The sequence below is a fragment of the Tarenaya hassleriana genome, unplaced genomic scaffold, assembly GCF_000463585.1.
Source record: "Tarenaya hassleriana unplaced genomic scaffold, ASM46358v1 Cleome2, whole genome shotgun sequence".
In the NCBI taxonomy this organism is placed as follows: Eukaryota; Viridiplantae; Streptophyta; class Magnoliopsida; order Brassicales; family Cleomaceae; genus Tarenaya; species Tarenaya hassleriana.
Genome location: NW_010965372.1, coordinates 7229736 through 7253909, shown reverse-complemented (window position 1 = coordinate 7253909; position 24174 = coordinate 7229736). Strand labels below are relative to the sequence as shown.

At 38.0% G+C, this 24174-nt stretch overlaps 4 protein-coding genes across 7 annotated transcripts in view; 2 read left to right on the top strand and 2 right to left on the bottom strand.

The window, feature by feature from the left end:
- Window positions 1-3329, bottom strand: part of LOC104813342 — a 4596-nt gene extending 1267 nt beyond the window's left edge. Inside the window, exons 1-8 of the mRNA XM_010540902.2 lie at window positions 2864-3329; window positions 2390-2433; window positions 2093-2210; window positions 1860-1980; window positions 1014-1564; window positions 632-896; window positions 269-548; window positions 2-85 (exon numbers count right to left, since the gene is read on the bottom strand). Of these exons, the coding sequence (XP_010539204.1) occupies window positions 2-85; window positions 269-548; window positions 632-896; window positions 1014-1564; window positions 1860-1980; window positions 2093-2210; window positions 2390-2433; window positions 2864-3050 (1650 nt within the window). The 5' untranslated portion in view covers window positions 3051-3329. The remainder of the gene's footprint in view (window position 1; window positions 86-268; window positions 549-631; window positions 897-1013; window positions 1565-1859; window positions 1981-2092; window positions 2211-2389; window positions 2434-2863) is intronic.
- A 970-nt stretch (window positions 3330-4299) lies between these two features.
- On the top strand, window positions 4300-7651 carry LOC104812839 (carboxyl-terminal-processing peptidase 1, chloroplastic). 3 transcript variants are annotated; one of them, XM_010540212.1, is made up of 12 exons: window positions 4300-4788; window positions 5020-5139; window positions 5284-5421; window positions 5517-5621; window positions 5806-5974; window positions 6067-6143; window positions 6355-6399; window positions 6543-6626; window positions 6717-6755; window positions 6848-6910; window positions 7001-7130; window positions 7200-7309. In XM_010540212.1, exons 1-12 carry the CDS (start codon window positions 4351-4353, stop codon window positions 7223-7225), a joined length of 1434 nt encoding a protein of 477 aa, XP_010538514.1. In that variant the 5' UTR covers window positions 4300-4350; the 3' UTR covers window positions 7226-7309. The 3 variants fall into 3 exon arrangements, 2 of the variants coding, with proteins under 2 accessions (XP_010538514.1, XP_010538513.1); XM_010540211.1 differs by having other exon boundaries at window positions 4301-4788; window positions 7216-7651; XR_771635.1 differs by lacking the exons at window positions 6717-6755; window positions 7200-7309 and having other exon boundaries at window positions 6543-6716; window positions 7001-7030.
- Window positions 7652-8814: 1163 nt separating this feature from the next.
- On the bottom strand, window positions 8815-11372 carry LOC104812838 (suppressor protein SRP40). Of its 2 annotated transcripts, none has more exons than XM_010540210.2 (4): window positions 10902-10987; window positions 9812-10482; window positions 9607-9705; window positions 8815-9144 (listed from the first exon to the last, which is right to left on the bottom strand). In XM_010540210.2, exons 1-3 carry the CDS (start codon window positions 10903-10905, stop codon window positions 9613-9615), a joined length of 768 nt encoding a protein of 255 aa, XP_010538512.1. In that variant the 5' UTR covers window positions 10906-10987; the 3' UTR covers window positions 8815-9144; window positions 9607-9612. The 2 variants fall into 2 exon arrangements, with proteins under 2 accessions (XP_010538512.1, XP_010538511.1); XM_010540209.2 differs by lacking the exon at window positions 10902-10987 and adding an exon at window positions 11181-11372 and having other exon boundaries at window positions 8816-9144.
- A 9310-nt stretch (window positions 11373-20682) lies between these two features.
- LOC104813341 (two-component response regulator-like APRR2) overlaps window positions 20683-24174 on the top strand; it is a 6036-nt gene continuing 2544 nt past the window's right edge. Inside the window, exons 1-11 of the mRNA XM_019202359.1 lie at window positions 20683-20801; window positions 21271-21496; window positions 22144-22223; window positions 22309-22375; window positions 22471-22517; window positions 22608-22685; window positions 22787-23260; window positions 23356-23496; window positions 23603-23854; window positions 23957-24028; window positions 24112-24168. Of these exons, the coding sequence (XP_019057904.1) occupies window positions 21379-21496; window positions 22144-22223; window positions 22309-22375; window positions 22471-22517; window positions 22608-22685; window positions 22787-23260; window positions 23356-23496; window positions 23603-23854; window positions 23957-24028; window positions 24112-24168 (1386 nt within the window). The 5' untranslated portion in view covers window positions 20683-20801; window positions 21271-21378. The remainder of the gene's footprint in view (window positions 20802-21270; window positions 21497-22143; window positions 22224-22308; window positions 22376-22470; window positions 22518-22607; window positions 22686-22786; window positions 23261-23355; window positions 23497-23602; window positions 23855-23956; window positions 24029-24111; window positions 24169-24174) is intronic.

The following is a 24174-nucleotide window of genomic DNA, read 5'->3' as shown; positions in this document are numbered from 1 at the left end:
TAGGGAAAGGCGAGTAGCGAGGATCCGATTCCCTCACGTCCCGAATGGTTGATGTCAACAAAGGGGAATTCGTATACGCTTGCTGCTGGGATAAACGAAAAAAAAAGACGGCAGAGAATCTGTAAGAGGACAAAGATTCATGCAAACTGCAAGTGATAAGTATATTCTAACAACCTTTGCGTGAGATGAACAGGTATTAGGGTTCGTTTAAATACAAGATTATATGTCTGGATGTCAAGGAACAAAAGCAGAAGTCATTAGCCATTACCATCGTGTCAGGGAAGGCATCGAGATTCTGCATCTGAGGACCTGTCTCTGGTGGAGCCAAGGCAGGATTCAACTGCTGATTATTGTCAAAAGCATAATCTGTAGCAGATGAATAATGGAACTCATTTCCATGAGCAGGTTCGGCAATTTCTTGTTTCAATTGCTCTGTCTCGGAGTCCGTGGCAGAATCGTAATTCCTAGCACTTGAATCAATATGATAAGCCAAGTTTCCATCAGCAGAGTTCCCGAGCCTTTCATTATCTCCATAGAATTCAGAATCTCTGTGAAATGTTTTGAGATAATTGAGATTGCTATCGATGGGGAAAAGCTAGAGAGCAATCAGGCAAAACCTTGGATGGCATACCTCGTGTCCGGGTGTCTAATTGATGAATCATCAACTCCCTCAGGTATTTCCTGTAAGTTATCGTTCAAGGAGACTGATGGAAAAACACTAGGTAAGCCAGACCCCATCTCAGAACCAAAGCTTCCAAACATCAAATGCAAGCAATCAGAGGTATGCACTTGGAGGTGATTGGGAATTATCACACCAGGCCTATCCTCTTTCGACAATTCTTCCCGGTCATCATTCTCTATCGATAGTTGCTGAAAAGTTGTGGCAACATCTTCAGCTGCAATTGAGGAAAGCAGAAGAAGCAAGACTTGGTAAAGATATAAAAAACAGATGGAAGTTTTCATAAGATGGAAAACTGGCAGAGCAAGGAAAACTCAAAGAGGGAATATCTCACCTCGGTTATGCTCAAAAAGTTGCCCGTGTGTTTCGTATGCCTCAACCGTCTCGTTGTTGTTGTTGTTATTGTCATTATCATGGTCATACAATGACGAACCTTTAGAATCATCATCATGAAAGTTTCTACTGGATACTGAAGAAGGCCGAACCCGGTTTGCAACAGGAGATTCAACTGGAAGATTCTCTGTTACAGGGTCCTCATCCAACTGGGACTTCAAATGGTTGTCTGCTCTAACCGTGGAATCACTAACCATGGGTACTTTAAAGACCGAGGAAGAATAAGCAGCATCCGGCTTCTCAATTGAGGGCCATTCATCCATGACGGGAGCTTTGCTTTCAGGCTCTTTGGATGAAGTTATAAGATCTGAAGACCGAGGCGTAACAATATTCTGATGGAGAGGCCTGCCCATCTTCACAATATCAGCCATAGTCCGCTGACCCGGAACAGCGAACCAAACAGGTTGAAGACCAGAAGATGCCTGAGAGGATGAGCGAACTGCATCACAAGTGCCCACTGGTAAGCTCGTATTTTCAGTACCTTTAGGATCACTGCAAAGCAAGTGGATAGCAAGAAATGTTAATGGTGAAGGTTAGAAGCATAAATCATGGGTTAAATATGGCACAATAACAACCACTGGAAAATCTCAAATGAATAGCTTTATCTTCATAAAGCTGCAATTATACAAGTCTCTGTTGTGATGTTTTGCACTGAAAAATCATCGAGCGCATGTAAACTTTTTCTAATCACATCCTTGTCCTAACTTGGAAACAATATTTGACATGGGACAGCACAAAAAAAGGCAAGAGAAAGAAAGACAAAGGATAATCGATGGAGAGAAAGAACCTGTTGGATAGAGGTTGGCGGCCAATAACACTGGAGGTAGAAGATGAGCCAGCCACATGATTATTTGTTCCATTTTCCCTTTTGTTCGGAGGTTTTCCTTGCACTTGCACACTACCCGACTCTGAACCAAATCCAAAAAAAAAATATGTTTAGATACGCAAAAGGTTATAAAACAACCAGCAGAGGACAAGTCTCTCGCCAAATACATAAACGCTTTATATACATTTCACTACCATTTGAGATAAACTTTTGTCCACCACCTCGGCCAGCATAATTATCACCATTGCTCCTACCTCCACGGTTCAGGAAGCTGCCAGCTCCTCGTGATCGGGATTCTGTTGTGTCCTTTGTCTGGAAAATGAGAAGGAATGATCCAAAGGTCAAATTAAGAAGGGCAAGGAACATATTATTAGCGATGATGACAAGTATAATGCTTGCAGTTCTACACGCTAATCACTCATTTATAACTGCTTATCAGACTCGTTAATGTTTTGTGATCCAAAGACATGGAAATTCACAAATGCACAAACCTCCTTTTTCTTGTCTCGTTTGCTCTTCACCTCGTGAAAAGAATCTGGGAAATCGATGGAATAATCAGAAATTCTGTAATCATACTTATACTATCATATCCATGGAGAGAGTATGAATTACACGAAGCGTATAAGCCGGCAAAAGCCCAAAGAGAGAATATTTTTCGGTTTAACTTGTTTCCAGAAATAGGTGATGGAGGGCGATTCAACGAAATCAGAAAACGTTGCTATTTCGAGGAATATGAGAAAAAGGGTTTAGAGATTTCTCTTTGCGCAAGATTCTCGATAAATTTGAAACGAATTCAAATCAAAAGCCATTGAAGAGGACGACAGTGGAATCTAGGCAAAGAAGAAACCCTGCTCGCGCTTCCCTCACCTCGTCTTCTTCTCTCTCACTTTCTTTGAAATTAAACAGCTGCAGAACAAAGAAACCAGACAAAAAGAGAGAAAATTTCGAAGAAACAGGAAGAGGACCTTGAGAGAGGAGACGATTAACGGCTGCGTCGGGGTCCATATCGCACTCGACGAGCGTGGCGTAGATCTCTTCTTCGGAGCAGTTCACGACCTCCTTCAAGCTCCGAACCACCTTCCTGGACGCCGCCGGAACACCTAAATTCACGTTACTGCCCTTCCCGGCTCCGCCGCCGCCGCTGCCGCTCATTCTCTCCTCTCTTCCTCGGCCCGATTGCCTGAAAACCCCTTCAGATCTGACTGGAAATTCGACGTTCCACGATTCTCTCGAGCTCCACCACCGCGATTCCTAACGCAAAAGATCGAACAAAGGATTCTCTCTCTCTCTCTCGCACTTGAAAGTATCTAAAAAAACCCTCTCTTTTTTTTTCTTTCGGGAAAGGGAAAAAATATTCAAATTTGAAGAAAGAAAAAACCACTACTTTCCAAAATTTACTTCGTTTCTCTCTGAAACGATGTTAATATTGGAGAGAGAAAGGACTGCTTTTGTAATGATAAATTGCGGATAAGTGTTTTCAAATCGCTGACATAAACAACATATTCCCATTTGTAACAAATATTTGCATATTAATAGGTATCACATCAACGGTTATTATTAATAATTTCTTTATTAATTTAAGAATTTGTTAATTGAAACAGGGGCGATGAATACTCGGATTTGGATAAGATATTAATTAGGAAACTCATTCAATGCGAAAATATAAGTTTAGATTTTTTTTAATTTTTGGATTTTGTAGCAAAGAGAATGACATGTACGCGCGGGGATGGCGCGTGGCGCCGTGAGGGTGAAGAATCTGCTCATTTGAGTTGGGTTATGAATGATGGAATATATATTGGATAAGAACGTCACTTGAATGGGCCGACGTGGCAGACAAACACGCACGCGCCGCGTGGCGTTGTTGGGTGATGGGCCTGTGGCTGGCCCATTGGACCTAACTTTGTTCTCCAAGAAAAAAAACGCACGGAAAAAGCGAACCCTCAACTTTATCGCTTGTGCAAAAAAGTCGAAAAGTTTTTATATTTTCAGAAAAGCCCTTCTCGTCTTGGGTTGTTTATCTAAGATAAGAAAACACGAAATATCAAATCAACGTAATTTGAGTTAGCCTCGTTAAGACACCGAATTATCTTGTCCATAAGAGAAGAGGTGAAAAAGAAGATAGAATTAAGCATTATATATTTTTTTGTGAAAGATTTACAAAAGTGGTTATAAATTTCAACATGAAAATTATGTCAACTTTAAATGTCTGTAAGGCGTAAAAGCTGGAGAAAATTTCGAAACTGTTAGAGTTTTATTGGAGGGTGGATTTATTAAGTTGGGTACTGTTAGAGTTAAATTAGTAATTTAGTACATTTTATGTTATGCGTTTATAAATATGAGGGCTTATTGTCAATTTGTACAAAATATTTTGCTACGTGCACTTAGATGCGCGTGTATCCACGTGTGTGTATTGGGTCCAATCAGAAGTTCAGAACCAAGCAGCAAAACGAAGATGAGGCTCATGCTTCCATTTCCCTCGCCGTTATCCGCCTCGTCGGCGCCTCCGCCGCCGGGATTTCGGTCGGAACCTACGCCTCCGCCGTCGTTGAACTTCCCGGAGTTCAACAATTGGGCCAAAAAGTCAGTAATCGGAGCCCTAACCGGAGCTCTCTCGTTCACTCTGGTTTTCTCTTCACCCCTCTCCTCCTTTGCCATCGATCCATACCTCTCCCTGAAACCGCCGTCTCCGCCGGATTCTTCCCTGAACTACCTCAAGCCTGCTCCGGAAAACTGCCGTGACGAGGAAGATGCCGAGTCAGAGCAGCCGAGAGATGATGACGTCAGGCCGGAGTTTGTCACCGATGAGGACATTGTTCAAGAAGCTTGGCAGATCGTCAATGACGCCTTCCTCGATACCGGTCGCCATAGCTGGACCCCTGAAACGTGGCAGGTATCGTATACGTATGCAGTTGAGTATGCATGTGTGTGTATAAAGCAGTAGATATAGCACAAAGACAGATGAGAAAGCACTTTCTGGAATTATAAAATTTGTAAACTTTATGAAGATGGAATCAATGGGTTATATTTTCATCTTGCATAAGATTCTCTTGAGAAGTTTTCTATTCAATTGATAATATTCTTGAGTATGAAGGAGCAATGCTTTCGGATGCTTTTTTATCAGAAAAAGAAGGAAGATTTATTGTCTAGTCCGATCCGGAGTAGATCAAAGGCTCATGAGGTGATAAGAACAATGCTCGCCGGTTTGGGCGACCCATATACTCGTTTCCTCTCACCGGAAGAGGTTAGCCAAGCTCTGGTCCATGTTCTGTCTTTTCTCGTATCCCCGTTCAGTATTTGCTTCCACGAATTGCTTGAGGATTTTTATACTTCACATATGTTGTCTAATTCTAATGGAGTCTTCTTTTTGTTTTGTCACTTGTGAAAGTTCTCCAGGATGTCGAAGTACGACCTCTCGGGTATTGGAATAAACCTTAGGGAAATTCCTGATGGCGATGGACATGTTAAGCTGAAGGTGCTTGGTCTCGTGTTGGATGGCCCTGCTAACGCTGCTGGTGTAAGGCAGGTAAACCTGCAAATGTTAGTGATGCTCTATTAATGCATCTAGGCTCAGTGTTTTCTTGGATGCTTTCTCTCATGTGTTCTGCCGTTTCTTGTCAGGGGGATCAACTTCTTGCTGTCAATGGAGTGGATGTCGCTGGGAAATCAGCATTTGAAGCATTATCTTTGTTGCAAGGCCCTAGTAAATCTTATGTGGTTCTCAAGGTTATTATTTCTCCTCAAATAAACGTGGGATTAAGGCGATGTTGATGTTGATGTTGATGTGGACTTGCAATGTGTTTTTTTTTTCTAAGTACAAGATGGGTGGAGGTTTGATGTACTGGGGCTTTTTTCTTTCCTTGTACTTGTTACTTCTTCAGACATCTGTCATGCGTAGTGTACGTTGCAGGTCATGCATGGTGATTGTGGACCTGTTCAATCAATAGAAGTCCAGAGACAAGTTAATGCACGGACCCCAGTCTTTTATCGGTTGGAAAAAGTAGACAATGGCAAAACTTCTGTTGGGTATATCCGCTTAAAAGAGTTCAATGCCCTTGCTAGAAAAGATTTGGTGATTGGTAATGCTACCCTTTCTAAGTTTTCAACTTCTGGTTTTATCATTTGTTATCTTCCGTTAATGCTTCCAGTTTTGCTCTTGTGGACTGTGCAGCAATGAAGCGGCTCCAAGACATGGGTTCTTCATATTTTGTAATGGACCTTAGAGATAACCTTGGTGGACTTGTACAAGTTGGTACCTAAGTGGCTAGTCCTTTGCTTCCTGTTAGTATGTGTGTATGGATGTATGTATACTAGGGTTTATGCACGTTTAGATGAAATAGAGTTGTTGGACGGAAGACATGCAAGCTATAGGTTGAATCTCTATGCATTTTAACCATAAAAGAATGGAGAGAGCTTTTGTTGTTTAATTGAACTTAGCTGCGCTTCTGGGCTATTTCAGGCTGGAATTGAAACTGCAAAGCTTTTCCTAGATGAAGGAGATACGGTAAATCATCCATGATTTTCAAACTTTAAAAATGAATTTGTTTTTTTTTTCTACTGTGACATGGGTAGATACTGAACATAAATAAAAAAGTATTCATGTGCATGAAACTGAATGTGTCTTCGAATGTTTCAATTACATAACAGGTGACGTATACAGCTGGAAGAGACGCGGAGGGGCAGAACACTATTGTTGCAGACACAAAACCACTGGTTACTGCTCCTGTTATTGTATGTGGTGGATTGATTATGTGAGCATTTAAGTTAATGCCACAGTGTTTACAGTGTTCTGACTGAGATAGAATCCTTCTCGTGCCACAGGTAATGGTAAATAGCAAAACAGCTAGTGCTAGTGAAATTGTGAGTGTCTTTAGTAGCTGAAATATCGTAAACTTCTAATTCCTTTTGAACTCGAGGATCATAAATTAACTGATGATACCTGTTGCTTCCAGGTTGCATCTGCACTTCATGATAACTGTAAAGCAGTCCTCGTTGGTGAAAGAACTTATGGAAAGGTCATTGAAGTCTTAATATGCCATAAACGTTATATGTTTGCAGTTGTTTTTCTTCCTCTCAAATTGAACTTGTGAAGGTGGAGCTTTCAGGGTTTGATTCAATCGGTGTTTGAACTCCGGGATGGATCTGGAGTGGTTGTCACCATTGGAAAATACGTCACCCCCAATCACATGGACATCAACGGTGGTGGAATTGAACCCGACTTCCGAAATTTACCAGGTAAATCTCTTGCATCTTGCCCCTTTAACCATAAGAACAATCTTCTTCTTTTTTCTCATTTGATCTCAGTATTACAAATCCACAGCTTGGGATGAAGTGAAAGAGCGTTTGTCCAAGTGCAATATGCTTCAACAAAAGTTGACACATGATGAATCCTGAGCCATTCTTGTCATTCTTAGCTCGATCCATTACTGAATAACCAACAAAAATGCTTAAGAGACAATTTGAAAGTCATTCAACTACACTGATACAGCAGGGGGAAAGCCCTTTATAGAGATCTTCTCGCGGAATTTTGCACATCTTCCCCACTTGCAGGAGTTGAAACAAACTGTAAGATGAACAAAAGGATGGGTGTATTGAGAGAGAGATGTACTTGCCTATTGTCTTCTTGCTCAGTTTGTCCTTACTATCTGTTGTTCTCGTGGGTGATTTTTTGTAGAAAGTGAACTGAGGAATGAGCGTATAGATCACGTCTCAAGCTGTGCATTTTCCTTTTTTGGTCACCCGCTTTTTAGCTCTCAGCTCTTCTTTCTTGCCGTTAAAAACCTTCAAGAAATGGATTCACGTCCCATCCCAAAGATAAAATCTTTAAGAAGCTTCTTCCTCTTCTTCTTCTTCTTCTTCTTCTTCTTCTTCTTCTCCTTCTCTCTCTCTCTGAAAGAAACAGTTTCAAGAACGCCTTCTCTCTGTCTGCTTCTCCGTCTGTTTCGGACTACATCCAACAGAAAGCACTTCAAGAACGCTTTCCCTCTCTCTCTCTCACTCTCTCTATCTGATTCACATCACATCAAAAAGAAAAACCTTCACGAACCCTTCTCTTTCTCCCTCCCTCCCTCTCTCTCTCTCTCTCCCTCTCACGGTTTCTGTGGCTGTTGAATCCATTTTCTCATCCATACTTGAAGAAATTCAAGAATTCCCATTGGAACCAGAGAGATGATGATAAAGCACAAGACTGCAGTAGATTCAATGGAAGGCAAGACACTTGAGGAACTTGTCCAAGAACAAACGAAAAGGCGGGAAGAGATCATCTCACTTAGTTCCCCTCTTCCTTTATCAGTTATTATCAGTCACGTATGGATTTGATCAAAGAACTGAATTACCGACGAGAAAATCTGAACAAGGACAAGGCAAAGGCAATCCGACTAGGAGTTAGACTCTCAAACGTCGTGGTGAACTCAATGTTCTCTGCACCTGACGACATTGGCTTTCTTGAAGCGGACGAGCTCTGATACTTGCTAGTGAAGCATGGAGCACATGATGTGAAATGTTCAGTCTTGCACAAGTTAGGTCTTCTTCACAAGACGTTAATGGTTAAGATGAAGAAGAAGGGTCCTTATGTTTTATACCCGAAACAAGCTCATGACAAGGGATTTCATCGATGTTTCTCAAAGGCAATCCAGATTCTGGAACAGATCGTTTCTTCTCTCACTGTCTCTGATGCAAAAGTTTTTGGCGGAGACAAGCTTTCTGCTTTGGATTCGGCTTTTGAGGATTGCGAAGGACGTGTAACGAATACAGAATTGAAGATCAGAGAGCCGAAGCTGCAGCTTTCCACGGCAGATTCTGTGATTCAGAGAATATTTGGGAGGGAAAAGAAGATGAGAAAGCTGCTGTTTTTCAAGGTGAGCAAAGTTATTGAAACTTGGATAATTGTTTTGTGGAAGCCTCTGTTTCAAGCAAGAACAAAAACAAAATAACAGGAGTCCATTAAATAAAATAAATAAAAAAAGATTTGATATAACCCACGATCATGCATGGGGATATAATCTAGTTTTGTATATAAGTTCACCAAATAAGGTCTCAAACCTTACAGAGCCCAAGTAAAAAAGACAAGAACAGGGCAATGTGAGAAGGATCAAACTGAAGACGGGACTCGTAGTAGACAGCTGCATCGCCCTTTTTACCGCTACGAAGGTGCTTTTTGCGTTCTTGGATGAAATGGGTCTTTATCAAGTCTCTGAATTTCCACCTACAGAGAGAATCCAAGCTCCTCAAACCGCAATAACGGATGATTCTGCAACATAGGAGAAGACAGGTCTTTCTTTTTTAGTGTTTCACGGCATGTTGCCTGAATACTAAAAATTAAGCACTGATAAACTCAACGGAAATAGTTCTTGATGATCTCTCGAGGTGTCAACGGCTAAATGTGAGCAAGTTCCATCACTCAAGACAGCTATTGATGTGTATAAATTTGCGTTCGAAGAAAAGAAACCCTGATATTCAGGTATAGCCATCATAATTTAGAGAATCCGTTTTAGATGTCATTGTTTAGACTAAAGGTACACACATACAACAAGAAAGAACAAGTCATCAACAAATACTAATATCGAAGAACAAAACCCACATGCAGAAGACAACAAGTGCGAGCCTTTGTGCATAATTTGTATCGATGAAGCCAATAGAATGGATACTTGTAACTGTGTGTAAGAGAAAGCAACCAATGATGAAGGCACCAAAGTTAGATGACAACACTCACCTCAGTTTATACTCTGGACCCTGTTATCACATCAAACAAGCCACAGCAACTTAACCATGAGGTTCTTTGCCCGATCCTGAGGGGTGATGGCACCGGAACCTAAGAGGAAAAAGAGTTCAGTTGCAATTCTTTGGTATAGCTAAGCTTGACAGGAAAGAAGAATATGAATGGCATTGGACAAAAATAAAGTGTAAGGAGACAATACTTCTTTCTGATGAGACATGGAAACCTCTGGTACTTTGAGGCCTTCAGGAACACCATTGGTTTCGGGAATAGGGTCAGACACAGGTAATGTTTTGCCCGCGTCTTCTTTGGCGTCAGAGTCAATTGCGCCTGAAACATCTTTGGTGGAATTCTCATTTGCAATAGGCAACGATTTCTCTTCATCCTCATTTGAGACCACTGTATCAACAACTGAGACTACAGAAGCTTTCTCTGATATATTCTCCATTTGAATATGTTCCCTTGAGTTGGGCGCAGCAACCATTGCTTGCACTGGACCAGTATCTTCTATAATGGTATTAGCACTAGGAACTGAACATGGAGCATTTCCACCAACCAAGATGGCTTGTTTTGACAGAGATTTCAAAATTACTTCATCTACCTCTGTATCATCTCTCTTCTCAGTTTCCCGAGATTCATCATCTGAGCCGCTATGGCTTCTGCTGCTGGTGCTACTGCTGCTGCTGCTAGAGTTCTTGTCCTGTTCAGGGCTTGAATCAGTTATCTCTATGCTCTCTTCGGGTTCCGGTTCCTTTTCGATTTTGATTGTGTCTTCCCCGCTGATCACAGAAGCTTCTTTCACAGTTTGAGATGCTGGCGAATTGAAGCTATGATCAATCTCCCTCTCTTCTTGGCTTCTCGGATCATCGTTTCCTATTTAACCATTTACAACAAAGCCAACTAATGTTCAGTACAGAGAGCCAACAAATCATTACAGTACCTCAAGAGAAATCGAAAACTACTCGTATCCTCGTATAGTTTAAACAAGTCATTTCATCTGCCAACGAATCAAATCTCTGGACATGAACAAATGCCTATCAAATCTAAAAACCAATCAAACGAATTAGCCTTAAACAAGAAAAGAGTATACACCTTCAACCACAATAAACTCAATCCACTGGAATAGCAAGAACAGTATAAATCATGAATCCAGCAACACAAACAATCCCAAGGATCCGAGATCTAGAATCAAGCAAGCAGAGAGAAGAACCCCCAGAACAAGGACGGCAAGCAACCCAAATTTGAGCTGGAATTCCAATAGAAAGAAGCAGAACGAAGGAATTAACAGATACCCATTTGCTTGGATCACAGAATCGCAGTATCAAAATTCAAACTCTGTAATCTCTATATAACTACTCAACTGAAACCCAGATCACAACGAAGCGGATAAGCAGACAAGCGATGCTCGAACCTTAAAAGGACCCGACCGCAGACCAGAAAAAAAGCGTGAATGAGTGGTTGAATAATTGAGATACAGGCAGGCAAACGGAAAGGGGGAAAGCAGAAACTAGTGGACTATGTGCTGTGAAATTCACCAAACAAAAAGGGGGAAACTTTTTAATCGAAAGTACCGCGGTTTGATTTGGTGGCGATGGTGGTTTGATGGGCAGCTTGTTCCTTCTTTTTCTTGGCAGCTTTCCTCTTCTTAGCACCCGAAGGCATGGTTTAGGGGTCTTACGAAGCCTTTTCTCCTCTCACTTTTTCCTCCTGTGGGGATCTCTACAGCTATGGCGGATCGTGGCTTGTCTCTCCCTCTCTCTGTAAAAAAAAAGGCTGCGATGAACTGTAAGTTCCAAAAGTCGAATAGTCGGAGTGGGAAAGGACGTGCTTTATACATGCGAAGAGGTTCTTCACAATTCATTTTTATTTACTTTCCGGATTTTTTATTTATTTTTTCCTAATTTTTTCAATAAAATATTTTTCCTGATTTTGTTCGTCTGTTACATCACTATTTATTAGTACCTTTTTTTCTCCTTTGTAATTAATTACCACTAGACATGAACTGAAAGACGAACACAAACGGAGACGAATCTTGTGTGCCGTGGCTATAACAAAATGACGTCATCTTCAACCCCTTGTATAATCTTCTCGTACGGATCTCGATCATGATTCATGACAATCGAATGGCATAGGATATGTGGGGACATAAGACTGGCGGTTGTGAGCTGGCCATGTCATACATCATTCGTTAATTTCTATGAAAAATTATGTCCCCTTTCGCATCTCCATTGCATAATTTGCATATATATATATATATATATATGGATGTTATGTTTTTTTTTATAATCTGAAAATTTAGCATGTATTTGATCCAACTACGTTAACCCGGAAAATCCAACCGTGTTCTATTATGGTCATCATTTTAGATTTAAGAATTTTTTTTTGGTAATAATCGAAGTAATTTGTTTATTTTATGTGCAAGTGTAACCGATTATTGGAAGTGCAAATCCTTGTTTTTCTGCTTTTGGTTTAGGCGGCCTTTGTAAGTTCATCTAGGGTGGCCATTTCGGATTCGCTTCAGTTTTTCGGTTCGATTATTTCGGGTTCGGTTGTTTCGGTTATAAAGAAATTATATCCAAACAGTTGTATAGATTTAATCGGTTCGGTTTGATTTTTGTATAATAAAATTATAACTGAACGGTTAAATTTTATCGGTTTATTCGATTCGGTTTTGGATCGGTTCGATTCGATTATGATATATTTTAAAAAGAAAATATTAATTATCTACAAACTTTAAAATATCTAGCCAAGTAAATCTGATTATTTCTCCAAAAAAAAATCTACAAAAACTTGATAAAAGTTAAAAATATTAAATTCTACATTTAATTCGGTGAAACACATGGGATAAAAGTGAAGTGTAAAAGAAGAATGACACTTACAATAATTAGGATAAAAATTAAAATATTAAAAAACTCTAATAATCATTCGGTTAACTACGTTATTCGATTATTAATCGAACCGAATCGAATTCGAACAGTTATTGAATTTCCTCAACCATTCGGTTATTAAGCAAATAATCGAACCGAACCGAATTATTCAGTTAATAATCGAAATGGTCCCTAAGTGCATCTACATAAGGATTTATATGTTTAGATGATAAACCGGTTTGCTAAACCGGTTTGAGCTGTAGTGACCGGTTAATCAACGGTCTGTCACTGTCAAAAACCACCTGCGACCCATGACAATTTTCTATGATATTTTTGTAGCATTTAATAAATTCAGAAATATATGCCAACGTTTAGGTTTCAACCTAATATTTATTTAATGATGCATGTGCGCATTGGATCTCAGTCGAATCTATGACCAATTTTAGGATCCTGCTGTATATGAAACATGCTTGTCTTTAATTCGCAGGCGTCTCCTTTACCCTATTCATTGGATACTTTCCATTCCAAAGGGAGATGGGAGTGAAAATATTATATAAATGGTTCGAATAGTATATATAATATAGTTATAGTATATGTACATTTATGTAATATCTGACATTTTGTATTTAATTGTCAAAACGGACTTGGACCCGCGTCGAGTAAAATCAACCTCAATTAATTGTTTCCGTATAGCCAAATCCATTGCTGTTCTATTCTTTGATAATTTCGTTTTCTTTTTTGTTCTGAAGATTTTGCTTTCTGATTATAATTTCTACAGAAATAATCATTTGGGCCTTAATTATACAAAAGGGCATATAATAAAGGCCCATCAATAATTATTGAGCCTATTTTTTGGGCCGAAAAGTCTTAAACAAGTTGTTAAAATTGGGCATATCATAAGGCCCATAAATAAATATTGGGCCTATTTATTGGGTTGAAATGTCTTTTTTTCATCTGCAAGTGATAATTATAATTTGGACTGTTGTGGACATCTGCACAAACACGTTGGGATCTTAATATCTTGTTGAATTTTAAGTGGGCTGTTTTCCCAAGAAAATGGGCGTAGGGCACCCTTTGTTCTGCGCGCACACACATACATATATATGGGGGGCCCGAGAATTTCGGATTTAAGCTCGGGTCGACCCGATTTTTTTCAGTCTACATAATCAAATCTGAAGTCCCTCTTATAAATATCGGATTCAGACCGAATCGAACCGATCAATTCCTCTATAAATTTGTTTTTTTTTATTTTTCATTATTTTTTTTAAAAAAAATATCGAACTTTTGGATCGATACAAAATCCGATTTGAATCCGATTCGAAAATCCAATTTTTTTTACCTGAAAAATTTAGGCCCATTAAGTCGAGTTTTGAGATTCCAATCTAAATTGATACTCTACATATATATATATATATATATATATATATATATATACACATATGCATATATACATACATGATGACTGAGATAACTTACTAGATATGAACAATGTTATTTATTTAGGCTTGACTATCTATACGAATAATTAAGGAGACAAAGTTAAATAGTTATGGAATGTAAATATACCACCCCCAGTTGGGGATGTTAATTAAACCTGAAGCTCGGTCCAAGTCCGTCCGAAAAAATTAAGGACATGGACCTAATAATATAGATCCGATAAATAAATAGGCGGATCAGTCCGGTCCGAAAAAATTCAGACCCGAATCGAGTCCGGTCCGATAATCTTCCGACCTAACCCACGATCATGCATGGGGATATAATCTAGTTTTGTATATAAGTTCACCAAATAAGGTCTCAAACCTTACAGAGCCCAAGTAAAAAAGACAAGAACAGGGCAATGTGAGAAGGATCAAACTGAAGACGGGACTCGTAGTAGACAGCTGCATCGCCCTTTTTACCGCTACGAAGGTGCTTTTTGCGTTCTTGGATGAAATGGGTCTTTATCAAGTATATTTTTTATACCGAATATATATTATATATATTAAAAATATTAAATAAATTTGTATATTTTAAAGTTTATATGGTCATTTTTTTAATTTAAAAGTTTTAAATTGTAGTCGATGTGGATAAAAAAATTTATCTTTATTTTAATATATTTTTATCGGATATAGTGTTAGACAATTGATCAATTGAATAATTTTTTTAATTTTATTTTTGTTTCGATTGAATGTTTATATTATTATTATTATTATTATTATTATTATTATTATTATTATTATTATCACACACAAAATATTTTTATTTAATAAAAAAATCCGAAGTCCGGTTCGAATCCGTCCGAAGCCCTGTAAGACCGAGCTTCAGGCCATCGATGATAGACTCGAAAAATAAATGGGCGGACCGGCCCGATCCGAAAAAATTTAGTCCGAATTGAATCCGGCCCGAACCCTCCCATTTTACACTCCTACCCCTAGTAATTGTTTTAAAAATTATTAATATAGAAAAGGTGTGAACTAAAAAAAAGGTGAGAAGAATGAAGAATATATATATAAAGGAGACAATCGGGACCAAAAAACCAACCAACACATTTGCCAAATTAAACAATCTGTAATGTGGTTACTCGTGATGAATATAATTTGATTTGGAACTATCAATTAAAAAATATTATATTAAAAAAAATCCTTTTCACGAGTTTGTGTTTATGGATGGTTAGCCAAGTGAAAAAAATAAATGTAGTCGTTTGAATATGGTGAAATCGCATATATTAATACATATACTTATAAAAAAAGTTCAATATTGATGTGAACTTTAAAATTTTTAAATAAATACATGGACATTTCCGGACTCTTATATTAAATCTCGAATTTTAAAAAATGATAAAAAAATGCAATTTTTTAAACTAATTTTTAAAATCTGCTATGAAATTAAATTTTAAAATTTTAAATTACTCTCGAATATCACCATGAGGTGGTGATTCTTGAAATTTTTTTAAAAGTTCAAGTTTTAATATATTAATTAAGAAAAAATCGCGTATTTTTTTTGTTGAAAAAGTTAAAATTTGTATATTTATCTAAGATGTTTTTTCTTACAAATTCGTAAATTATTAATATGAGATTTTTGTTTTAATTATTTTAAAACTAGGTCTCAAGTGCTGCCACCACTGCTCATACGAAATCAATGCAGCATTGCTAAACTAGGACGGAAAATAAAATATTTCAAATTTTTTTTCCATCGAACGAAACGGATATGGACTTTCGAAATTTGAAAAATGCGAAAGAAAAAACAGGGAGATGGAACCAAAGTGAATATGTGGTCGAAAACAAAAGAGAAGAGGGAACAGAGCTTTTTGGGCACAAAGTCAGAACTTCATTCAATGGAAGTCCATTCATCCATCCATATAATTTACACACATTGTTTACAAAACACAAGATGGGACAAAACGTGTTGGCTGTTTCACATGAAACACCATCCACTATTGTTTTTTTATTTTGTATTTTTTTTATTATCTAACTAGTTTTTCTAACCTTCGACCCAACTATATCTTTCATAAGATCTGGAGATAGTCCATATGGCCACAACTTTGTCCGTAACACTATCTTCCCCAACCCGCGACTTGAACAAGGGATCTAGAACAATGACATTCCCACATTTCTTAACCAACTTCATCACTCGATTATGGTCTCTCGGATTTATTTTGTTATTCGGTTATATTATTTGTATTTTCTCTTTTTCTTTTAGAAAAAATGGGCGTGAATTTAAGATATCGCGAATAATTCGAGATGCGAGTGTGAATCAAATATAGAACTTTGGTTATATGCATATATCTGAAATTAGGGGTAGATATTTCGGTTCGGTTTTTCGGAACCGAATCGTACCGAACTGAAAGTTTCGGTATTTTTTTCCAAACTGTGTCATCCAAAATTTCCGTACGGTATGATTTTTATAGAACTGAACCGAACCGAACTGTTAAATTTTTTTAAAAAACTTTTTTTTTAAAAATCTAAATTTTGTTAACAACAACCTAAACCGAACCGTACTGAAATCAAAACCAAATCGAATAATATACGGTATTAATTTGATACAAATTTTAGAATACCGAATAAACCATTTTCCAACTGAACCGCTAAAATTTCGAACCAACTCCGGAAACGCATACCCTTGTCTGAAATCTCAAAATACAATATACGTTTAGTCAATATTGGAGTTTATGTTTGAAAATGAACAGGCAATTTTTTTTATAAAAAATAATAATTAAAAAAAACTACCAATGAGCATATTATCGGCTAAACTGTGGGCTGTAAGAACCGTGTGCTGTCCTGTTCTGACCTTTGTTTAGCTTCGGATCGAATCAGTGTCTTCGTTTTCTTTCGATTGTTGGACCAATTAAAGACTGACAATGTTACCCCGATTGGTCCGATTTTAGTACGTTCATTTCTATATATGTATACATATATATCGAATTAAATGTAGGTTCGCATATATATATATATATATATATATATATATATATATATATTCTCTCTGGTTTCTGTTAAGCTTTTGTTTGTTTGTTTTTTAAATCAAAATCCGTAAATAATTGTAGTCCTATCAAAATCACTTGAATTTTCCAATATAGTAAATTGACAGCATGCGGTAGTTTGGTACGTAATTTATATGGACTTTTATTTAATTTTATTATTGACTTCATGGAATCGGACAGGGGAAGGGAAATTAAATTACGTAAAGTAAGGTTTTTCGTTTGCCATCATTTTATACATAGTTATCGTATTATTATCTCGTTAGATCCATATTATACATAAAAAAAAAACAATAAGTTAGACCTCGTAATTTTTTGGAAAATATAAAATATACCAATTATAACATGCTTAAATATCATAAAATTTCAAACACGTGTTATTTAAGATACTTTTGCTAAATTTTCTTATTAGTTCACCATACAACATACCATATAAGCGTACTAATTTTAGCTCTTATGTCTAACTAAATTGAGACTAGTACGTGTAACTGAGGTGAGGTTATTTCATTTTAGGGAAAATGGCAAAAACCCACACAGATTATACCAAATGTGTAAAATTAGTACATCAATTTTTAATTTGACAAAATCTCCCACCCGATTTCAAATTTTCCCAATTTCCAGCATCGATTGTTTTGAAAATTTCCAATTACCATCGAAAAGGGAATTGACCCTGCCACGTCAGCGTTGCATGCTGATGTGTCATCACTCTTCAAAAAATATGTTGCACGTCACCAATTCGGTTATTGAAATCGGTTCATTTAATTTAACCGGTTAAGTGGAAACTGATTTTTTTTTTAAAAAAAAGGATTTATCGAACTCTAAATCAGGTTCGGGAATCATCAAGCAACAAAGATAGAGAATTCACCTCTCGGTCTACTAACTCACTACCTACAGAGTAACTCGTCAATCTCTCGTTTTTTTTTGCATTGAAATGTTATTTTACTAGTTTTACGATTTTAGTTTATTTTTTTTAGGGAAAATGGCAAAAACACACACAGATTATACCAAATGTGTAAAATTAGTACATCAATTTTTAATTTGATAAAATCTCCCACCCAATTTCAAATTTTCCCAATTTCCAGCATCGATTGTTTTGAAAATTTCCAATTACCATCGAAAAGGGAATTGACCCTGCCACGTCAGCGTTGCATGCTGATGTGTCATCACTCTTCGAAAAATATGTTGCACGTCACCAATTCGGTTATTGAAATCGGTTCATTTAATTTAACCGGTTAAGTGGAAACTGATTTTTTTTTTAAAAAAAAGGATTTATCGAACTCTAAATCAGAAATCGACATCACATCCTCTCTCCTCTCCTCTCCGCTCTCTCTCCTCCTCCATTGCTGGAAAACTCCTCCGGTGAGAACAGCTCCGAAAAACTATTGTTAGGTTAATATATTTTTGTTTCGACCCGAAAAATACGTGGTTCTGACCAATTTGTCATCCAATAATTCGAAAAAACAAATCACAACATCAAATAAAAGAATAAAAAACATTGTCGTCAAAGCATGTGACGATGTTCCACGCCAGCTTAGGATCAATCATCATGTATTTATCCGACACACCATCTTGTCGCACGCGCTCTCAGCTGTTCTATTCCCAAAAGCCATATCCACCGTCCGATCATCCCACCGATGATGTCTCGTCCTCTGGTTCAGCCGTCCGATGAACCCTTCGCTCAGGCCGTCGCAGTAAGCCAAGAACTTAGCCACAGACTCAGGGTCCTGATTCTTCCAGCAATCTTGCGAGCCTCCGGGATCCAACGACTGAGATGAATCCTCTTCCCTCACGGCTACGGCCGCAATATACTCCGCCATTCCCACCATCACCTGCGGCGGAGAGAGAAGCGTCAGAGCTACGCCGGAGCTCGTCTCACAGGAGAAGTTTTCCAGCACCAGAGGAGGAGAGAGAAGCAGAGAGGAGAGGAGAGAGGGTTTCCTCTTTTCTGATTTAGGGTTTCCTCTTTTTTTTAAAAAAAAAATCGGTTTCCACTTAACCGGTTAAATTAAATGAACCGATTACAATAACCGAACTGGTGACGTGGCAGGTAACGTGTCATCCTACGTGGCATATTTTTCGATGAGTGGTGACACATCAACATGCAGTGCTGATGTGGCAGGGTCAATTCCCTTTACGGTGCTAATTGGAAATTTCCAAAACAATCGATGCTGGAAATTGAGAAAATTTGAAATCGGATGGAGGATTTTGTCAAATTAAAAATTGATGTACTAATTTTACACATTTAGTATAATCTGTGTGGGTTTTTGCCATTTTCCCTTCATTTTATAGAAGATTTAATGATATTGAATTATATATATATATATATGTATATGTATAATTTGTATCTGAACTTGATTTTTGTTAATAAAATAAATAACGAAAAATAAAAAAAATAATTTAAAAATTAGAAAACTGAAAAAAAATTGAATGCGGGACTCTGTTTGCTAACCATATTCGACGGTCCTGTATAATTGACGTACCATATGATTATGTTAGCTTGACAAGGTGTAGTTTAGATGATTTCAATAGAGATTTATCTATCACATATGGACCCTAATGTATCATTGATAATATATATATATATATATATACGAATCTTTCAAGAAGTTGAATTACTTTGAACAAGGGGAGAATGTTATACCAAATTAAAGAAACAGATATTTTAATTAAAAGAATTGGGTGTTCTGTTCTGTATAACGGCTGAGAAATGAATAAGTTTTAAGAATAATGTGAACGTTTAGTTAAAGATCCATTGTCGCTTTAAAATTACTATGTAAATGACATTATAAAGTTGGACATGCGGTTTGAAAGATGGAAACTTTGCCAAAATATGACATCTACCTTATTATTATTGTTATTATTAATATTATTATCCCAAGCGAAAATTATCATTTAATACAAGTCAAAAATACTCTTTATTACTTTTTTTTTTTTTGTAAAACGATGGGTTATCATCCGAAAGGTTGGGAATACTGAGTTGAAAACAATTAACAACAACAAAAAAATATGTTGAATGAATTCTGAATCACCACTTCTATAATAACTCGAATATCGTTTATATTTACAATCTTTTCTAAATTAACAATTTATGGAATACTCTAAATGACTATATATATATATATATATATATATGTATATGTATCGTTTACATAATACAATAACGACCGAACCATCTATTTAAATTATCTTTAACAAGATTTCATCCATATGCCTGGTCGAGAAGAGAACGATTAGTTCTACGAATATGTATATAATTTACTCGTGAATATTTCATTATATAGAACCGTAAGTTATAAAATCACCAAGTTTTATAAAAATTATTAGTCAAATACATAAGAATAAATGTATTTGTAGTTTTTTTTTTATCTGAAATATATGCAGATGGCCACACGACAGTAGACCGAATAGAATTCGATCGGGAAAGAACAGTCGAGAATATATCTTGTAAATAAAGTTGAGTAAATTATATATATACGTATATATCTCTACCCACGAGGACACGGTTGGAGAAATATTCGACCTCTAAGGTCCACAAATTTAATAAAAGTTCGTAGGAATTTTTTTTTACATCTTATCAAATATCCGTAATCATTATTTATATAAAAAAGGAAAAAGGTGGGTTGAGCTAAACATGCAATAATTAAATACGAACAAAATATGTTATTATCATATCTGCCCCGAAAGAAAGCTAAAATTACATAAAGAGGATTTTCTGGTGCGGCGTTTAAACCGATGACGACGACAACTACACAGTCGCCAACTTAATTACTCTCCCTCCCTCTCTCTCTCTCTCTCTAAGTCTCTGTTTCTATCTAAAGTTTTAGAATTTTGACCCGAGCACACGAGCGAGGACGAGACCTTTGACGGGGGTGAGACGAAACCCAGAAAAATGAGAGATGCCCATTACCCAATTTCTTCATTTCTCTCCAATGAAATGTGAAACTTTGTCTTTTTACATATAAAGTTTTGGTTTTTTTCTCCATTTTTTTTATAGGTGAGTACGTATGTATGTATGTATGTATGCATTTGTATGTAAGCATCTCTGGGTTTTTTTTTTGGTTGATCTCTGGTTTTTTTTTTGTCCTCTTTTCTCGGGGAAAAGCTTTGCCTTGGGTTTTAGCTGGGATTTTCCTCTTTGATAATTACTGTATGAGAATTCCAGATTTGTTTTCGATGGAGAAAAAGAGATATTTTTTGAAAAAATTCGGAAAATGAATCCATCTCTGTAATAAAAGGTTTACAGATTCCTGCTTTTCTCCATGAATGATTATTGCCTCATCAATAATAGACTCGTCCTTTTTTCACTTTTTCTCTTTTTTGTTTGGTTTCATTTGGTAGTTCTTGATCTGATACGTACTGATCAGAATCCCGGCGGCGACTTTGTTCCGGTGATATCAACTAGTCTCCGGCGACGGCGGTGGCCGGAAAAACGATGCGAAACCAGCAATGGTCTGTACGGAACATGATCTATCAAACTGGGAAAATTTTCCGAAAGGACTTAGGGTTCTTCTTCTCGACGCCGAAGCCGATGCCGCATCCAAGCTACAATCCATGGATTACATCGGTGAGAGAGAAATAGATCTCATCTCCTTGTATTTTCTTCTTCTCGGTTTAATTGTTTTCGTTTTTTTAGGGTTCATAATAATAATAATGTCAGGACATAGGAGTTCAAGTACATCTGTTCTTACATTTCTGATGACGACTCGATCTCCGCGGAAGATCTTTGTTAAATAATTAGTATATACAGTATAATATTATGTCATATTATGTCTCTGTGCACTTACCCACGCGCACGCGCGCGCGTGAATCTACATGTATGTATAGATTTTCCTTTTCTCAGTCGTAATTTAGATAACATGTTGTCCTTAGGTTGAATATGATTTTCGCTGGACCAAAAGAGATTTCAGGGTTTGGATATTTACACTGGTTTATATGTAAAATTGTCCATTTTTACAATGGAATCATTGTAGTGCTTAGCTATATAATCCAGTTGCATTTGGGAGTTTGAGGATATGAAGACAGATCAGAAGTAGGAGAGTTTCCGGGGTTTTGTAAGTTTTTAAGGTTTCGAAAAAATTGGAACGGATCACATCTGATCGGATCTCTTCTACCATTTTGGAGCTTTCCTGTTTTAGTTTTTGGTGATCCAAAACTTTGCCTTTCTCGCCATCGAGGTTGAAAATTTATCTCGTTCACTTGGTTTTTTTGCAGTCACAACCTTCACGGACGAAAACGAAGCTCTCTCGGCGTTTTCCGAGAAACCCGAGAGCTTCCACATTGCCATCGTCGAGGTAAAAGAACGATCGTAACCCGAAAAAACGAACAGAGAAAAGGTTCTCATCAGTTTTTGGCGATATCGGTAATGTTTTTTTGTAGGTGAATACCAGCGATAAGAACAAAAGTTTCGAGTTTTTAGAAGCTGCAAAGGACCTTCCGACCATAAGTAAGTCTCTGAATTCGGACCGACCGACCGACGATCATGTCTAGTGAACTAGTGAGCATTCTTCGGATAACGTGAATTCTGTTGTTCTTTGGCAGTGACTTCTAGGGATCATTGCCTAACCACAATGATGAAATGCATTGCGGTAAGAGACCGATCGACATCATACGTAAATGTAAATCTTTGTTGCGTAAATGTGAGCATGCGATGAGGAAAAATAACGAGTCTCTTTCAGCTCGGTGCAGTTGAGTTCCTTCATAAACCGCTCTCCGACGACAAGTTAAACAACATTTGGCAACACGTCCTTCATAAAGTCCGCAACTTCTTCTGCCCTTTCTCTCTCTTTTTTCCCTGCTATATACATTTTGACGGTGCGTTACGTTTTATCGTGTTTTCTATCGGTATCGGTTTTAGGCGTTCAATGACAGGGGGAGTAGGGTTTCGGGGTCGCTTAAGCCCGTGAAAGAGTCTGTTGTCTCGACGCTTTATCTCGAAGGCGAGGATCCCCGGGGGAAAGATAGCAATGCCGACGAGAGAGACCCGGCCCCATCGACCCCGCAGTTGAAACAAGGTTCTCGGCTATTGGACGACAAGGATCGCCCGGAAAACGATGGGAACTGTTCGATGGAGAATGTGAATTATTCAAGCGAGAAGGAGAGTAGGGAAGTGGAGTCAAAATCCGTCGAAACTACAGATGCCAACCATGCGGTTGTCAAAGAAGAAAGAGACGAAGGAGAAGGCGAAACCGATGAAGCGAGAAGCGGGAACAAAGCTCGGGTTGATCGTCGGAAGAATAAGAAAGAAGACGGCGTTAAAGATCGATGTAAACCGAGTAATAAGCCTTCTGGGATCAAGAATGTGGCTGGGAACAAAGCTAACAGGAAGAAGGTGAAGTCATTTCTTCTCTGCCATTGTCGACAAGAATATTAGCCTGTCTTTGTCTGATCGGAATGAATTTATGTATATGGATCTTGATTCATCAGGTGGATTGGACGCCGGAGCTACACAAGAAGTTCGTTCTGGCGGTGGAACAGCTCGGAGTGGATCAGGCCATACCGTCGAGGATTCTCGAGTTGATGAAAGTGGAAGGGTTAACACGGCATAATGTGGCCAGTCATCTCCAGGTGGTGGCCGGCCATTCCTAAAAGAATCGATCGGAATGTTTTGTTTTGCTTTTTTCGATCTGACATGATATATATATATATACACACACGTGGAAATGGTGAGCAGAAATTCAGGATGCATAGGAGAAATATTCTTCCAAAGGGCAATCATCATCACGACAGGAGATGGATACATGGTCATCATCATCGCCATGGCCAAATGCAAAGGAGTCCAGTGATGGCATATCCGGTGGCTCCAATGTTTCCGGTGTGGGGCACTCCACCTCCGCCGGCGATGTGGCCACCGCCCTCCTCCGGTTATCCGCTGCCGTGGCAGCCACCTTCCTCCTGTTGGCATTGGAAGCCTCCTTTTCCACCGGTATGATTATAAAAAATTGTAAAGGATCTATCTTTTTAGGCATTAGGAATCAAAATTATCTTATAATAAGATAAATATGTAATGTTGGTCTCTGTGGTGCAGGCGCACGGTAACGCATGGGGTTGCCCGATTGGGCCGCCGGCGATACGACCACCATGCAACAATACTTCTCAAGTGAGTAATAGAATTTAAATAAAAGCGACCGTTTTATTATATGAATATATGGATTCAAATAAGTTGAAAGGGAAATTGGGCAGGAGGAGGAGGAGGAGATTGATAAGGTGGTGAAGGAAGCAATGAGCAAGCCGTGGCTGGCGCCG

What these genes read in the sequence shown, in the direction of transcription:
- LOC104812838 (XM_010540209.2), bottom strand. Translation starts at nt 11,271, where the DNA reads ATGCCTTCGGGTGCTAAGAAGAGGAAAGCTGCCAAGAAAAAGAAGGAA. An exon ending in CGCCACCAAATCAAACCGCG is followed by an intron (nt 10,483 to 11,180) that starts GTACTTTCGATT and finishes ATGGTTAAATAG; the next exon opens with GAAACGATGATCCGAGAAGC. An exon ending in CCATGTCTCATCAGAAAGAA is followed by an intron (nt 9,706 to 9,811) that starts GTATTGTCTCCT and finishes TTTTCCTCTTAG; the next exon opens with GTTCCGGTGCCATCACCCCT.
- LOC104812839 (XM_010540211.1), top strand. Translation starts at nt 4,351, where the DNA reads ATGAGGCTCATGCTTCCATTTCCCTCGCCGTTATCCGCCTCGTCGGCG. An exon ending in ACGCTGCTGGTGTAAGGCAG is followed by an intron (nt 5,422 to 5,516) that starts GTAAACCTGCAA and finishes GTTTCTTGTCAG; the next exon opens with GGGGATCAACTTCTTGCTGT. An exon ending in CAGCTAGTGCTAGTGAAATT is followed by an intron (nt 6,756 to 6,847) that starts GTGAGTGTCTTT and finishes TGTTGCTTCCAG; the next exon opens with GTTGCATCTGCACTTCATGA.